The sequence below is a fragment of the Scylla paramamosain genome, chromosome 18, assembly GCF_035594125.1.
Source record: "Scylla paramamosain isolate STU-SP2022 chromosome 18, ASM3559412v1, whole genome shotgun sequence".
Lineage (NCBI taxonomy): Eukaryota > Metazoa > Arthropoda > Malacostraca > Decapoda > Portunidae > Scylla > Scylla paramamosain.
The window spans coordinates 1,909,327-1,926,308 of NC_087168.1; the positions used below are offsets into that span (position 1 = coordinate 1,909,327).

The 16,982-nt window shown below is 40.3% G+C and overlaps 1 protein-coding gene across 4 annotated transcripts in view; it reads right to left on the reverse strand.

Moving 5' to 3' along the window:
- Nucleotides 1–16,982, reverse strand: part of LOC135108985 (sodium- and chloride-dependent glycine transporter 2-like) — an 87,836-nt gene that overhangs the window by 17,131 nt on the left and 53,723 nt on the right. For 3 of the 4 annotated variants that reach the window (XM_064019916.1, XM_064019918.1, XM_064019915.1), the window contains 3 exons: nt 7,711–7,854; nt 1,328–1,532; nt 710–903 (listed from right to left, as the gene is read on the reverse strand). In XM_064019916.1, coding sequence (XP_063875986.1) covers nt 710–903; nt 1,328–1,532; nt 7,711–7,854 — 543 coding nt within the window. The remainder of the gene's footprint in view (nt 1–709; nt 904–1,327; nt 1,533–7,710; nt 7,855–16,982) is intronic. The other variant, XM_064019917.1, reaches the window with a different exon arrangement.

Here is a 16,982-nt window from a genome sequence, read left to right on the forward strand (position 1 = left end):
ACATGTGCTGAAGATCTGCAACTCACTTTGGTGCAATGGTTTCCGATCTTTTTGTCTGTCTTTTCCCCCTTCAGCCAATTCACTTGTTCTGATCTCCCCCTTCACATAGACAAAGAAAAGTCATACACGAGGTTTCAAAATGCTATGAATAACCAACAAATATCGATAATTATAATGAACAAGGAATCCTAATCGAGATCTCAAGATGCTATAAATAACCACTAAATATTGATACTTCTAGCAATTAATATTTAATAAACAAGAACATCACATTTTAAAGAATACCTACAGTGCACTATGAAAAATCCATTGACATACCTCATTCATTTAAGAAGTAAACAATCCTGGAGACAGTGGAACAACAACAGCAGGTGTCAGTTGGTAAGTCAACTGAACTCACTGTTCTACCCATTAACCGCCCTAGTTATATCTGTATTGCCAGGTTCAAAAAACAGAGTTATCATATTGTTACCAAAAAATAATGGAATTTCGACAAAAAATATCGAGTAAAGTCACTACTACAGGCAATCATGGCATAAATGTTGATCTGTATTTTTTATATAGTGTCTGAAAAAAGTTTGTCATATTCTATTAAATTTTTCTTGTCGCCTAAAAATATTTTTTATTTCCCTCAATAAATTTCCCTCCTGGAACGCTAATATTTCCTCAAGTGGGAAATACTACTCTATTGGATTAGAAAGTATCTCACCTCTGATGAAAAGGATGAACATCACAGCGTAAGGGAAGAGAGCGGTGAAGTAGACGATGTTTCCAGTAGTTTTAATCCCTCGTGAAAGACAAATGCCCACAATTACACAAGAAAGCGCCATTAAACCCACCAGCTCCCATTGCATATCGCCCATGTCCTCCCACGTGGAACCAGTCACCCGCAACATACGATTCCTGAAACGTACAGAGTTGTAAGGAGACCAAACGATTCTACCTTGCATGAGGCATCGAAGGCAGAAGACTGCAAACACAATATTAGAAGGGAAGTCTAGTGCAGCAGGTAGACATTGGTGTGAGTGAGGGTAGGCAAGGAGTTGCTAATTTATTTCATACTTTATATTCATGAAAAAAATCAGCAGAGAATGGAAAGCTTAAGTTAGGCGCAGCTTGAAAGCCTGACGACAGTTAGCTAAGAGTGTGTGTGTGTACCCGAGAATCGCGTTCTTGACATGATCAAGTGAGCTCTTCATCACAGTCGGCCATCGATGGAGGCAATACAGAGAAAAATATAGAGGTTATCATTGAAGACGAAAATATGCTTTGTAGGTTTACACACAGTTACGTAATGAAGGACTTTCCTGATTCCTTCACTTGTTACCTGAAGAAGTCTTCACTTGCCGAGATCCTGGTGACTACTTTCTCAATGGGCGTTAAGGAAGTGTTGGCAGAGTTTTGACAGTGCGTCTCGTTAAACGGGAGCAAGTCTTCCAGGCCGCAGTAGTCCTCCAGGGATAAACATGAATGATTGAAGAAGAAGAGACTCTGGTTTCTGCACAAAGCGGCGCCTTCTTCGTAGTAGCATCCTACAAAACAAAGCGAGGAACAAGGAAGAGGAAGAGGAAGAAAAAAAAAATTGAGAGAGGACAATCATGAAGGATGACGGGAATGACACGACGAAGTGAAGAACGAGAAAAACAAAACAGTAATAAGAAATAAAAAGGAAAAATAGGGGAAAGGTTGTCTGTTAATCTAGTCACAAACTAAATATAATACAAATGCAAATAGGTATAACAAATTCCACGAAATAAAGTAAAAACGTTTCATGACTTACATATCCATTCATAATCATAAGTATATTAAGGATAGTTGCGCTGATTTAACGTATGTTGATCTTGGCGTAAACTACTATTATGTGAGAAAAAATTGTAAAATTTATCAAGGTAGAAAAAATTGTAACAATTTACTGATAGACAAATAACTACTTAGTGTTCTGCCATACTTTTACAGACAACATTTGAGAAGAGAGGAGCGCTTCAGCATACATAATTATCCATTATGGTTATTTTTCATAGTTTTAGCGACCATTTAGGAAACATCCTCAAAACATAGGCTTTTCTTGTTTTCCATGGGGTACTTGTATGAACAAAAATAGCACATGTTTTGTTATTTATCAAAACACGGCAGGGCAATGGCTGAGAGCAGTATGTATGTATGTATGTATACATATATTCAGCAAACACCTACCGAAACAAAAATCACTCCCAGGGAGTCTCACAAGACTTGTTTTTAACACAACTGTGACCTCCCTGTACATTTCCCTTTGTTTCACAACACAAGGGGACAGCCACATTCTGCCTTCTAAAAACATCTCGATTCACTCATACAGCACTACACGCACCTAGCACACGTACACATTTCAATCAAAACAGATAATGGCGTGTCCAACACCAGCCTCGTAGTCCCCGTCTGGGGAGGGGACCAGAAATGTCCCCAGGACGGACTGCTCTTCAGGTATTGACAAAAAAGTCGATACCTGAAGTGTCCGGAAGGGACGGAGGAGGGAGAGACGGGGAGATGTGTGTGGGAATGCTGGAGGGTCAGATCATACTGGGATGGGAGAGGTGAGGTCGAGGCGAGTAGATGAGGGAGTGGAGAAGATGGAAGGGGCCGAGATGAGGGGATTAGGTGAAGTAAATGTAGATATGATGATAAATATTTCGTAGATAAATTGCATACAGGACAGTTAGCAAACATCCCGTATAGAACAATATGCTCACAGAAAAATCACCCTAAATAGATGACTGTTAGGTTAAAATACTATATAGGGCGGAAGTATATATTATAAGAAATTAAAGAGGTTTTAAGGCCACAATATAATTAACTAGTTAGAACTGTCAGGAAGTTAACGAGGAAAGCTAAAAGCAATTATGAATGTAATTATGAATTAAGTAGGCAGCAGATGTCAAGCTGGTTAGTTTTGGGAAGATTAGTAAAATTCTGAATGAGTATTTTCTAACTGTTTTCATCCAGGAAAACATGCAGGATATGCCAAATAATGAACAGATGTTTAGAGCAGATGAGAATGAGCAGATGAGAATGAGAAGTTGACAGATATTAGCTAAACATGCAGAAAATGCCAAATAGTGAACAGATGTTTAGAGCAGATGAGAATGAGAAGCTGACAGATATTACCATAGCTAAGGAGATATATAGGCTAAAAGAAGAAGGAGGAGATATATAGGCTAAAAATTTTCAAGACACCAGGACCAGATGAAATATATCCCAGAGTACTTAAAAAATACAATGAGGTTATTAGCGAGCCGTTAGTTTCTGTCTTTAGGAAATCACTTGAGTCAGGAGAGGTACCAGTAATGTAGTACCCATCTTTAAGAAAGGAGATAAAACTTTAGCGTGTAATTATACTCCTGTCAGCTTAACTTCTGTTGTAGGTAAAATAATGGAGTCAATAATAGCAAAGAACATTAGGGAGCATTTAGACAAACATAACTTGATAAATCAGTCACAGCATGGCTTCACGAAGGGAAAGTCTTGCCTCACGAACTTGTTAAGTTTTTACAGTAAAGTGTACGAGGCAGTAGATAATGGTGATAGTTATGACATCTTATATCTGGACTTTAGTAAAGCTTTTGACAAGGTACCCCATCAAAGGCTCCTGAGAAAGGTTAGGGCACACGGGATAGATGGGAAGGTGTTAGGCTGAGTAAGGTCATGGCTAAGCAACAGGCGACAAAGAGTTGTAATAAACGGCTCTAAATCCGAGTGGGGTCATGTAATTAGTGGGGTGCCACAGTGATCAGTATTAGGGCCATTGCTGTTCTTAATATATATCAATGACTTGGATAGTGGAATTGATATCAATGACTTGGATAGTGGAATTAGCAGTGATGTTAGTAAATTTGCGGATGAAACAAAGATAGGCAAATTAATTAGGTCAGAATCGGATGCCATTGCCTTGCAGGTAGATTTAGATAAGATGAATGAATGGACGGACAAATGACAAATGCAGTTTAATATCAACAGGTGCAAAGTACTTAGCGTAGGTACAGGAAACCCACACAGTATGTACACAATAAACAACGAAACTGGCAGGTTCAGGGTACGAAAAAGATTTAAGAGTTATAGTTAGGTCTGAACTCCGTCTAGGAAAGCAATGCATAGAGGCCAGAAACAGGGCAAATAGGGTATTAGGATTAATTTTTAGGAGTTAAAAGTAGAAGGCCCGAAGTAGTATTAAAGTTATACTTGACGTTATATTATATTTGACCTCATCTAGACTACGCTGTGCAGTTCTGGTCCCCACATTACAGGAAAGATATAGGTCTATTAGAGTCAGTGCAAAGGAGAATGACTAAAAGGATGCAGGGGATGAGAAGTATTCCTTACGAGGCGAGACTGAAGCTGTTAAATTTATATTCTTTAGAGAGATGTAGGTGAAGAGGTGACCTGATAGAAGTCTTAAAGTGGTATAAGGGTTATAACAAGGGGGATGTAAGCAAAATTTTTAGGATCAGTAACCAGGACAGAGGAAGAAATAACGGGTTCAAGCTTGAAAAATTTAGGTTTAAAAAAGAGACAGGAAGAAATTGGTTCTCAAATAGTGTTGTAGATGAATGGAGCGGACTCAGTAATCATGTTTTTAGTGCTAAGACATTAGGGAGCTTTAAGGAAAAGATTAGACGGGCTTATGGATGGGAATGATAGGTGGAAATAGGTAGGTATAATTCTTACAGGGACTGCCACGTCTAAGCCTGGTGGCTTCTTGCAGCTTCCCTTATTTTTTTATGATCTTATGTGACGGCAGAGCGCAAATGAGGTCTGTCATGTTGTTCACACATGCGCAGACCATCCGAGTGCTGGACAGAGCTCGAGCGAACCTACACCGGTGTCGTAGGTGACCAGCTAGTTTCAAGTGACCAAGTGGGGAAAAAATTAAATAAATAAATAAAAATTCTTGTCGTTAGGAATCGGTGGCGGGTTAGCTGGGATCAGCTTGCATTAAGAAAAGTATTAATAAAAGTATAAGTATGTACGTATATATATATATATATATATATATATATATATATATATATATATATATATATATATATATATATATATATATATATATATATATATATATATATATATATATATATATATATATATATATATATATATATATATATACATAATGTGTGTGTGTGTGTGTGTGTGTGTGTGTGTGTGTGTGTGTGTGTGTATGTGCATAAACATGGGTGTATTCAAGCACTCTTGTAGATAGGGACTGGTGGCGGGTTAGCTGGGCTCTGCTTGTATAAAAAATAAATAAATAAATAAATAAATAAATAAATAAAATGCAACCTTCTAGGCAAGGTGATTATGTCTGACACTAGATTACAATAACACATAAGAACCTCGCGTGCTCACAGCCAACATAGATAAAACAAAATAGCAATGTGCTTTGCCCATAAACTTTTACCTCCTACTTTCTTTAAGTTTCCTAATTTTTCTTTCTTCTTCTGTCCAAACTCTTTATTCTTCACCATCTTTCTATAAGTTCAGTTCAGTGACCAAGTGGGTGCGCAGCCCCATTTTCGCTGCCAGACGTACGACGCATTTACTCCCAGCCACGGCAACGCACAGACGTCTTCAGCGGTCACCATTCGATAACAGCGGTAATAGGTACGCCATGTAGGTTAGGTAAGATAATATTAAGTTAGGTATTGCTGCACATCATCTAGATTAGGTTAGGTAATGCTAGGTTAGTTTAGTGTTCTAATATCTTAAAACCCGAACCATTTGTAGCACTGAATGGTTTGATAAACTAAATAATCCATACCTAACACTTGAATTCCAATAAAAAATAAAAAAGAACTGATAATTATATTAATGAGAAATTCTGTAATGTGGTATAGTAGCTAATGGATGTCAGCCAACGCCTAAACATTCTTCCGAGAAAAAAAAAAAAAAAAGTGTCTTTAAGGGCCTATTAGTTTTAACAGTGGCTTCCTGCTGCTATGATTGTTACCAATGAGTGGCGATGTCCGCCACCAGCAACAAATTCTATTTCACAGATGTTTTTCGCGGCGTTGTTTTGATCCTTACCAGATATTGGAACCTTTTGGTAAGGCTGGCTTGGGAGCAACTGGGCCTCCGTAGTGGAACTGACCAATGCATTTATTTCTTACCAGTGCATTTATTTTCTGCAAATATCACAAGTTCTTATCCCCTTGAACTTGTTTTATTTCGCAAGTCGTATATTAAAATTATTTAACAGTACAACAACGTTTTGTAGTCTATAATAGTAATATCATAAAATTTAAGAAGAATTTGGATGGCGGCGTGAATCACTTCACCAGCTGCTGAAAATTTCACTACCAGTCATCCTCATTTCATTTACTGTGCCTCCTTGGTTAGAAACTTTAATAATACTTACATACACATAGGGTGCATAGAATTTTTCAGAAATATTGAGAAATATCAGAGAATATTAAAATAACATTACCATTTCCATCAGACGGCTAGGCTTACCTTCGTTAGACTAGGTTTAGATTAATTCAGCTCTCCATCAGAGGGTTAGGCTTACTTTCGTTAGATTAGGTTTAGATTAATTCAGCTCATTAATTGAATTTCTAATCCTTTCAAGGGGTAGATTATGATTAAAAGATTTTAAAAAAAGAACATTGTAGTTTTGGTGAGAAATAAATAATATTCCCTGTCTTGAAATTAGTAGGCTAGGGTTATTTCCATAAAACCCGAAATATTTCAATCTAACGATGTATGTGTCCAACACTGAGGAAGAGAGAAATAGATGATTTATTAAGTGACTGATTAGCATACACAGAGTTTGGCGAATGTTAGACAGAAGGAAAGAATTTAAATAAAAATGTAACCATGTTGCAGTAAATTAATAAGGCATGTTGAAGGCACCAGTGATGTATTTCAATTCTCTCTCTCTCTCTCTCTCTCTCTCTCTCCCTCCCTCTCTCTCTCTCAGGGAGATCTGTGCGTTGCCGTGGTTAGGATTAAATGAACCATACGTCTGACAGTCAAAATAGGCCTGCGCACGCACTTGGTCACTTGAAACTAGCTGGTCACTTTTAAACCTACGACACTGGCCACATGCCTTCGCTCCTGCTTGCTAGGAGGCTTGGACACTTAGTCTTCCAAATATTTCAGTGTGGATAATCTCTTACCAACCAATGTCATACTTGTGGCTGTGTAAGGGTGTAGCTAATGTTCAATATTATATGTAATATTCTGGAACAGAAAATTTCCATTTTGCATTCTTCATTTTAACTCTAAAACACTTACCTATTATTATTCTGTCTTGCACTTTCTTAGTATCTTTAATATCTCAGGAAACTGGCACTGGAAGGAACTCTTCACAGAGCATGACAGTCAAATAAGTGATGATCTGTCACTAACTACAACTTCCGTCACTTAAAAGAAAAAAAAAAAAAAAAAAGAAAGAAAAGAAAAGAAAAGAAAAAAAAATGGTCATCGGGATTTGTGTCATTCCATCCCTGCTAGTTAGGCCTGTTTTGTTGTTCTCTCTCTAACTGTCTCTGTAACTGTCTAATGCAGGGGAAGACGGAAAACACAAGGAGTAATCACTTTCCATCACAGAACAGATATTTGGAAAAGTACAGCTCAAACCTTTACATGGATGAGTATATACGAGTACCGGATTTCTACTCTTATACACCAGAGTTTTTGGGTGCTCATATATACTCCAGTGCAAGTTGAATCACTCACCTGGGCTATTGAAGTCATTATCACAATGACTCCAAGGGAGCAGAGAGTAGAATGAGAATATCAAATAGAAGAAGGACCAACCCAGGATCACATTGAAATAGATAGATGTGAAGTACGCAACGATAACCATAGCCCAGCCGAGACCTGTAAGGAGAGTTGCTATTAATGTTTATGTCCAAGTGAGAGTTGTGTTTGTGGTGCCGTCATCATCGTCACCCTTGTTGGTCTTGGTGTATCTCATGTTAGCGTCAATTCTTTAATGTCTCAAGGACTAAAGGTGTCTTTTTTTTTTTTATGTAAGAGGGACACTGGCCAAGGACAACAAAAATCCAATAGGAAAAAAAAAAAAAAAAAGCCCACTGAGATGCCAGTCGCAGAAAAGGGTCCAAAGCGGTAGTAAAAAATTAAAGGATAAGTGCCTTGAAACCTCCCTCTTCAAGGAATTCAAGTCATAGGAAAGTGGAAATAGAGAAGCAGGCAGGGAGTTCCAGAGTTTACCAGAGAAAGGGATGAATGATTAACTCTTGCATTAGAGAGGTGGACAGAATAGGGGTGAGAGAAAGAAGAAAGTCTTGTGCAGCGAAGTCGCGGGAGGAGGGGAAGCATGCAGTTAGCAAGATCAGAAGAGCAGTTAGCATGAAAACAGCGATAGAAGACAGCTAGAGATGCAACATTGCGACGATGAGAGAGAGGCTGGAGACAGTCAGAGGAGAAAAGTTGATGAGACGAAAATCTTTTGGTTCCACCCTGTCTGGAAGAGCGAGTGGATCCCTCCCCACAGACATGTGAAGCATACTCCATTCATGGACGGATAAGGCCTTGTACAGTTAGCAGCTGGGGGGTGAGAAAAACTGGTGGAGACGTCTCAGAACACCTAACTTCATAGAAGCTGCTTTAGCTAGAGATGAGATGTGAAGTTTCCAGTTCAGGTTATACGTAAAGGACAGACCGACGATGTTTAGTTTTGAAGAGGGGGACACTTGAGTGTCATTGAAGAACAGGGGATAGTTGTCTGGAAGGTTCTGACGAGTTGATAGATGGAGAAGTTGAGTTTTTGAGGCATTGAACAATACCAAGTTTGCTCTGCCCCAATCAGAATTTTTTGAGAGATCAGAAGTAAGGCATTCTGTGGCTTCCCTGCGTGAAATGTTTACTTCCTGAAGGGTTGGACGTCTATGAAAAGACGTGGAAAAGTGCAGGGTGGTATAATCAGCGAAGGAGTGGATAGGACAAGAAGTTTGGTTTAGAAAGTCATTCATGAATAATAAGAAGAGAGTGGGTGACAGGATAAAACCCTGAGGAACACCAATGTTAATAGATTTAAGAGAAGAACAGTGACCGTCTACCACAGCAGCAATAGAACGGTCAGAAAGGAAACTTGAGATGAAGTTACAGAGAGAAGGATAGAAGCTGTAGGGAGGGTAGTTTGAAAATCAAAGTTTTGTGCCAGGCTCTATCAAAAGCTTTTGATATGTCCAAGGCAACAGCAAAAGTTTTACCAAAATCTCTAAAAGAGGATGACCAAGACTCAGTAAGGAAAGCCAGATCACCAGTAGAGCGGCCTTGACGGAACCCATACTAGCGATAAGATAGAAGGCTGTGAAGTGATGTTTAAGAATCTTCCTTTTTTTTTTTTTTTTGTAGGAAGGACATTGGCCAAGGGCAGCAAAAATCCAATAAAAAAAATGGGGACTGAAATGTTAGTCTCATAAAAGGGTCAAAGCAGTAGTCAAAAATTGATGAATAAGTGTCTTGAAACCTCCCTCTTGAAGGAATTCAAGTCATAGGAAGGTGGAAATACAGAAGCAGGCAGGGAGTTCCAGAGTTTACCAGAGAAAGGGATGAATGATTGAGAATACTGGTTAACTCTTGCGTTACAGAGGTGGACGGAATAGGGGTGAGAGAAAGAAGAAAGTCTTGTGCAGCGAGGCTGTGGGAGGAGGGGAGGCATGCAGTTAACGAGATCAGAAGAGCAGTTAGCATGAGAATAGCGGTAGATCACAGCTAGAGATGCAACATTCCGGCGGTGAGAGAGTGGTTGAAGACAGTCAGTTAGAAGAGAGGAGTTGATGAGACGAAAAGCTTTTGATTCCACCTTGTCTAGCAGAGCAGTATGAGTGGAACCCCCCCAGACATGTGAACCATACTCCATACATGGACGGATAAGGCCCTTGTACAGAGTTAGCAGCTTGGGGGTGAGAAAAACTGGCGGAGACGTCTCAGGACATCTAACTTCATAGAAACTGTTTTAGCTACAGATGAGATGTGAAGTTTCCAGTTTAGATTATAAGTAAAGGACAGACCGAGGATGTTCAGTGTAGAAGAGGGGGACATTTGAGTGTCACTGAAGAAGAGAGGATAGTTGTCTGGAAGGTTGTGTCGAGTTGATAGATGGAGGAATTGAGTTTTTGAGGCACTGAACAACACCAAGTTTGCTCTGCCCCAATCAGAAATTTTAGAAAGATCAGAAGTCAAGCGTTCTGTGGCTTCCCTGCGTGAAATGTTTACCTCCTGAAGGGTTGGACGTCTATGAAAAGACGTGAAAAAGTGCAGGATGGTATCATCAGCGTAGGAGTGGATACGACAAGAAGTTTGGTTTAGAAGATCATTAATGAATAAGAAGAAGAGAGTGGGTGACTGGACAGAACCCTGAGGAACACCACTGTTAATAGATTTAGGAGAAGAGCAGTGACCATCTACCACAGCAGCAATAGAACGGTCAGAAAGAAAACTTGAGATGAAGTTACAGAGAGAAGGATAGAAGTCGTAGGAGGGTAGTTTGGAAATCAAAGCTTTGTGCCAGACTCTATCAAAAGCTTTTGATATGTCCAAGGCAACAGCAAAAGTTTCACCAAAATCTCTAAAAGAGGATGACCAAGACTCAGTGGGGAAAGCCAGAAGATCACCAGTAGAGCGGCCTTGACAGAACCCATACTGGCGATCAGATAGAAGGTTGTGAAGTGATAGATGTTTAAGAATCTTCCTGTTGAGCATAGATTCAAAAACTTTCGATAGGCAGGAAATTAAAGCAATAGGACGGTAGTTTGAGGGATTAGAACGGTCACCCTTTTTAGGAAAAGATTGAATGTAGGCAAACTTCCAACAAGAAGGAAAGGCAGATGTTGACAGACAGAGCTGAAAGAGTTTGACTAGGCAAGGTGCAAGCACGGAAGTACAGTTTCGGAGAACAATAAGAAGGACCCCATCAGGTCCATAAGCCTTCCGAGGGTTTAGGCCAGCGAGGGCATGGAAAACATCATTGCGAAGAATTTTAATAGGTGGCATGAAGTAGTCAGAGGGTGGAGGAGAGGGAGGAACAAGCCCAGAATCGTCCAAGGTAGCGTTTTTAGCAAAGGTTTAATCGATGACTTCAGCTTTAGAAATAGATGTGATAGCAGTGGTGCCATCTGATTGAAATAGAGGAGAGAAAGAAGAAGAAGGAAAGTTATTGGAGATATTTTTGGCTGCATGCCAGAAGTCACGAGAGGAGTTAGATCTTGAAAGGTTTTGACACTTTCTCTTAATAAAGGAGTTTTTGGCTCGTTGGAGAACAGACTTGGCATGGATCCGGGCAGAAATATAAAGTGCATGAGATTCTGGTGATGGAAGGTTTAAGTACCTTCTGTGGGCCACCTCTCTATCATGTATAGCACGAGAATAAGCTGTGTTAAACCAAGGTTTGGAAGGCTTAGGTCGAGAAAAAGAGTGAGGAATGTACGCCTCCATGCCAGACACTATCACCTCTGTTATGCGCTCAGCACACAAGGACGGGTCTCTGACGCAGAAGCAGTAGTCATTCCAAGAAAAATCAGCAAAATACCTATTCAGGTCCCCCCAACTAGCAGAAGCAAAACGCCAGAGGCGCCTTCGCTTACGGGGATCCTGAGGAGGAATTGGAGCGATAGGACAAGATACAGATATGAGATTGTGATCGGAGGAGCCCACTGGAGAAGAAAGGGTGACAGCATAAGCAGGATTAGAGGTCAGGAAAAGGTCAAGAATGTTGGGCGTATATCCAAGACGGTCAGGAATACGAGTATGGTGTTGCACCAATTGCTCTAGGTCGTGGAGGATAGCAAAGTTGAAGGCTAGTTCACCAGGATGGTCAGTGAAGGGAGAGGAAAGCCAAAGCTGGTGATGAAGATTGAAGTCTCCAAGAATGGAGATCTCTGCAAAAGGGAAGAGGGTCAGAATGCACAGCACAGATAAATTTAGTTTGAGAGTGACTCTGTAGTCATAGCCAGATGGTGGAAAACTCGGAAGATTCAAGAGCGTGGGAACGATAGCAAGTTAAGTCGTTGCGCACATAATCGCAACATCCAGCTTTGGATCGAAAATGAAGAGAGAGAAAGTAGGATGGAACAGAAAAGGGGCTACTGTCAGTTGTCTCCGACACCTGAGTTTCAGCGAGGAAAAGAAGATAAGATTTAGAAAAAGAGAGGTGGTGTTCTACAGATTGAAAATTAGATCTTAGACCACGAATGTTAATGAAGAAAAAGTTGAGGAGGGTGTCAAGACACTTAGGGTCGTCGTCAGAAGGGCAGTCCGACCTGGGAAGATTTGTGGTCCCCTCCCTAGATGGGGACTCCGAGGCTGGTGTATGAGTCGCCATCAACTTTGAAATTTTGAGTGAAGGGTGTGTGTGTGTTATTAGGTGTTTGTAGTTTTGTGTGGAGGAAGAGAGTAGTTTTTAGAGGGCAGGCTGCGATTGCCCCCTTGTGTTGTGAGACACAAAGGGAAACGTTCAGTGAGGTCACAGGTGGGTTTAATGATAATTTCACAGCACCCCCTGATCCAGTGCTTTAGACCTCACTGGGAGAAATTATCGTTTCAGCAGGTGCCTACTGCCTCCGCATTGAACTTCAGTACTATTAAACAAATTCTTTGCCATGTTACTTTACTTTCTAATTGCTATTTTCGTCGAAGTCTATTAATGATCAACAACAGCAACAACAACAACAACAACAACAATAATGATAATAATAATAATAATAATAATAATAATAATAATAATAATAATAATAATAATAATAACAATAATAATAATAATAATAATAATAATAATATTAATAATAATAATAATAATAATAATAACAATTTTTGTTACTGAACAGGAAGAATAAGAGAAAGAAAAAGTTCACAGCACAAGCCATGTCGTAAACAACATCTGACTGCACACCAGGATATCAGTCCTTCCCAGAGAGAAATACATAATAGAGAGAAACACAGACGACCTGAGATGTAAAAAAGGTTACGCATACTGAGTAACATACACAGTGAGAAGAACATTAACGTGCGGCACGGCACAATAATAGCTCCTTGGATAAAAGGAACAAAACGAGTGACAGGAGAGAGTGGATATGCGTATGAACGTATGTAGTAGGTGATTAATTTTTGTACAGCCTGTAATTACTGAGGTTTGTGAATGTAATGCTGACTGTGACAGTTAAAATCACATAAGAAATTGTTAGTTATTATTATGTGCATAATGTTACGAGCAAACATAGTAAATGGTGTAAGGTGTATCACTCGTTTTTTTTTTGTTTTTTTCGTGCGGGTAAGCTAAATTACTGAAAAAATTATATATATATATATATATATATATATATATATATATATATATATATATATATATATATATATATATATATATATATACATACATACATACATACATACATACATACATACATACATACGAGACTCGTACATACATACATACATACATATATATATATATATATATATATATATATATATATATATATATATATATATATATATATATATATATATATATAAGAGGCAGTAGACACCTGCCGAAACGATAATTACTCCCAGTGAGGTCTAAAGCACTGTTCAGGGGGTGCTGTGAACTTATCATTAAACCCAGCGGTGACCTTAGTGAACGTTTCCCTTTGTCTCATAACACAAGGGAGCAGTCACAGCCAGCCCTCTAAAGACAACTCTCTTCCTTCACACAAAACTACAAGCACCTAATAACACACACACCCTTCACTCAAAAATTTCAAAATCATCATGGCGACTCCTACACCAGCCTCGGAGTCTTCATCTGGGGAGGGGACGATAAATGTCCCCAGGTCGGACTGTCTTTCTGTCGACAACCATAAGTGTCTTGACACCCCCCTCAACTTTTTCTTCATTAACTTCTGCAACATTCGTGGTCTAAGATCTAATTTTCAATCTGTAGAACACCACCTCTCCTCTTCTAAACCCCATCTTCTTTTCCTCACCGAAACTCAGGTGTCTGAGGCAACTGACAGTAGCCCCTTTTCTGTTCCCTCCTACTTTCTCTATCCTCATTTTCAATCCAAAGCTGGATGTTGCGTTTATGTGCGCAATGACTTAACCTGCTCTCGTGCCCATGCTCTTGAATCTTCCAAGTTTTCCACCATCTGGCTACGAGTACAGAGTCACTCTCAAACTAAATTTATCTGTGCTGTATACCTTTCACGTAACTCCTCTGACTATAAGAAATTCTTTGACTATTTAACTTCCAAAGTGGAGCACATTCTGACCCTCTTCCCTTTTGCGGAGATCTCCATTCTTGGAGACTTCAATATTCAACACCAGCTTTGGCTTTCCTCTCCCTTCACTGACCATCCTGGTGAATTAGCCTTCAACTCTGCTATCCTCCACGACCTAGCGCAATTGGTGCAACACGCTACTCCTATTCCTGACCGTCTTGGAGATACGCCCCACATTCTTAACCTTTTCCTGACCTCTAATCCTTCTGCTTATGCTGTCCTTTCTTCTCCGTTGGGCTCCTCCGATCAAAATCTCATATCTGTATCTTGTCCTATCGCTCCAATCTCTCCTCAGGATCCCCTTAAGCGAAGGTGCCTCTGGCGGTTTGCCTCTGCTAGTTGGGGGAACCTGAGGAGGTACTTTGCTGATTTTCCTTGGAATGAATACTGCTTCCGCGTCAGAGACCCGTCTTTGTATACTGAGCGCATAACAGAGGTGATAGTGTCTGGCATGGAGGCGTACATTCCTCATTCTTTTTCTCGACCTAAACCTTCTAAACCTTGGTTTAACACAGCTTGTTCTCGTGCTATACATGATAGAGAGGTGGCCCACAAAAGGTACTTAAGCCTTCCATCACCAGAATCTCATGCACCTTATATTTCTCCCCGGAACCATGCCAAGTCTGTTCTCCAACTAGCCAAAAACTCCTTCATTAAGAGAAAGTGTCAGAACCTTTCAAGATCTAACTCCCCTCGTGATTTCTGGCATCTAGCCAAAAATATCTTGAATAACATTGCTTCTTCTTCTTTCCCTCCTTTATTTCAACCAGATGGCACCATTGCTATCACATTTATTTCTAAAGCTGAAGTCTTCGCTCAAACCTTTGCTAGAAACGCTACCTTGGACGATTCTGGGCTTGTTCCTCCCTCTTCTCCACCCTCTAACTACTTCATGCTACCTATTAAAGTTCTTTCGCAATGATGTTTTTCATGCCCTTGCTGGCCTAAACCCTCGGAATGCGTATGGACCTGATGGGGTCTCTCCTATTGTTCTCCGAAACTATACCTCCGTGCTTGCACCTTGCCTAGTCAAACTCTTTCAGCTCTGTCTGTCAACATCTACCTTTCCTTCTTGTTAGAAGTTTGCCTACATTTAGCCTGTTACTAAAAAAGGGTGACCGTTCTAATCCCTCAAACTACCGTCCTATTGCTTTAATTTCCTGCCTATCTAAAGTTTTTGAATCTATCCTCAACAGGAAGATTCTTAAACATCTATCACTTCACATCACTTCACTTCTATCTGATTGCCAGTATGGGTTCCGTCATGGCCGCTCCACTGGTGATCTTCTGGCTTTCCTTACTGAGTCTTGGTCATCCTCTTTTAGAGATTTTGGTGAAACTTTTGCTGTTGCCTTGGACATTTAAAAAGTTTTTGATAGAGTCTGGCATAAAGCTTTGATTTCCAAACTACCCTCCTACGGCTTCTATCCTTCTCTCTGTAACTTCATCTCAAGTTTTCTTTCTGACCGTTCTATTGCTGTTGTGGTAGACGGTCACTGTTCTTCTCCTAAATCCATTAATAGTGGTGTTCTTCAGGGTTCTGTCCAGTCACCCACTCTCTTCTTATTATTCATTAATGATATTCTAAACCAAACTTCTTGTCCTATCCACTCCTACGCTGATGATACCACCCTGCACTTTTCCACGTCTTTTCATAGACGTCCAACCCTTCAGGAGGTAAACATTTCACGCAGGGAAGCCATAGAACACTTGACTTCTGATCTTTCTAAAATTTCTGATTGGGGCAGAGCAAACTTGGTATTGTTCAGTGCCTCAAAAACTCAATTCCTCCGTCTATCAACTCGACACAACCTTTCAGACAACTATCCCCTCTTCTTCATTGACACTCAACTGTCCCCCTCTTCTACACTGAACAACCTCGGTCTGTCCTTTACTTATAATCTGAACTAGAAACTTCACATCTCATCTCTAGCTAAAACAGCTTCTATGAAGTTAGGTGTTCTGAGACGTCAACGCCAGTTTTTCTCACCCCCCCAGCTGCTAGCTCTGTACAAGGGCCTTATCCGTCCATGTATGGAGTATGCTTCACATGTCTGGGGGGTTCCACTCATACTGCTCTTCTAGACAGGGTGGAATCAAAACTTTTCGTCTCATCAACTCCTCTCCTCTAACTGACTGTCTTCAGCCTCTCTCACCGCCGCAATGTTGCATTTCTAGCTGTCATCTACCGCTATTTTCATGCTAACTGCTCTTCTGATCTTGCTAACTGCGTGCCTCCCCTCCTCCCGCGGCCTCGCTGCACAAGACCTTCTTCTTCCTCTCACTCCTATTCTGTCCACATCTCTAACGCAAGAGCTAAACAATATTCTCAATCATTCATCCCTTTCTCTGGTAAACTCTGGAACTCCCTGCCTGCTTCTGTATTTCCACCTTCCTATGACTTGAATTCCTTCAAGAGGGAGGTCTCAAGACACTTATTCATCAATTTTTGACCATTGCTTTGACCCTTTTATGGGACTGGCATTTCAGGGGGCATTTCAGGGGGCATAAAAAAAATTTTAAAATACGCTTATTTATTTTATTTTCATTACTTGTCACCTGCGTGTCACTCAGTGTTCCCTGCGGCCACATTTTGTAGGCTTAAGGCCATGCCTAGGCTTGTTCTGGTTCAGATGCAGGCCCGCGCGGCGTTCTATTCCCCACGGGGTGAGACCTGACGCCGCGACCTGACGCCGGACCTAATCAGGCCACTTGGGCAGAGAG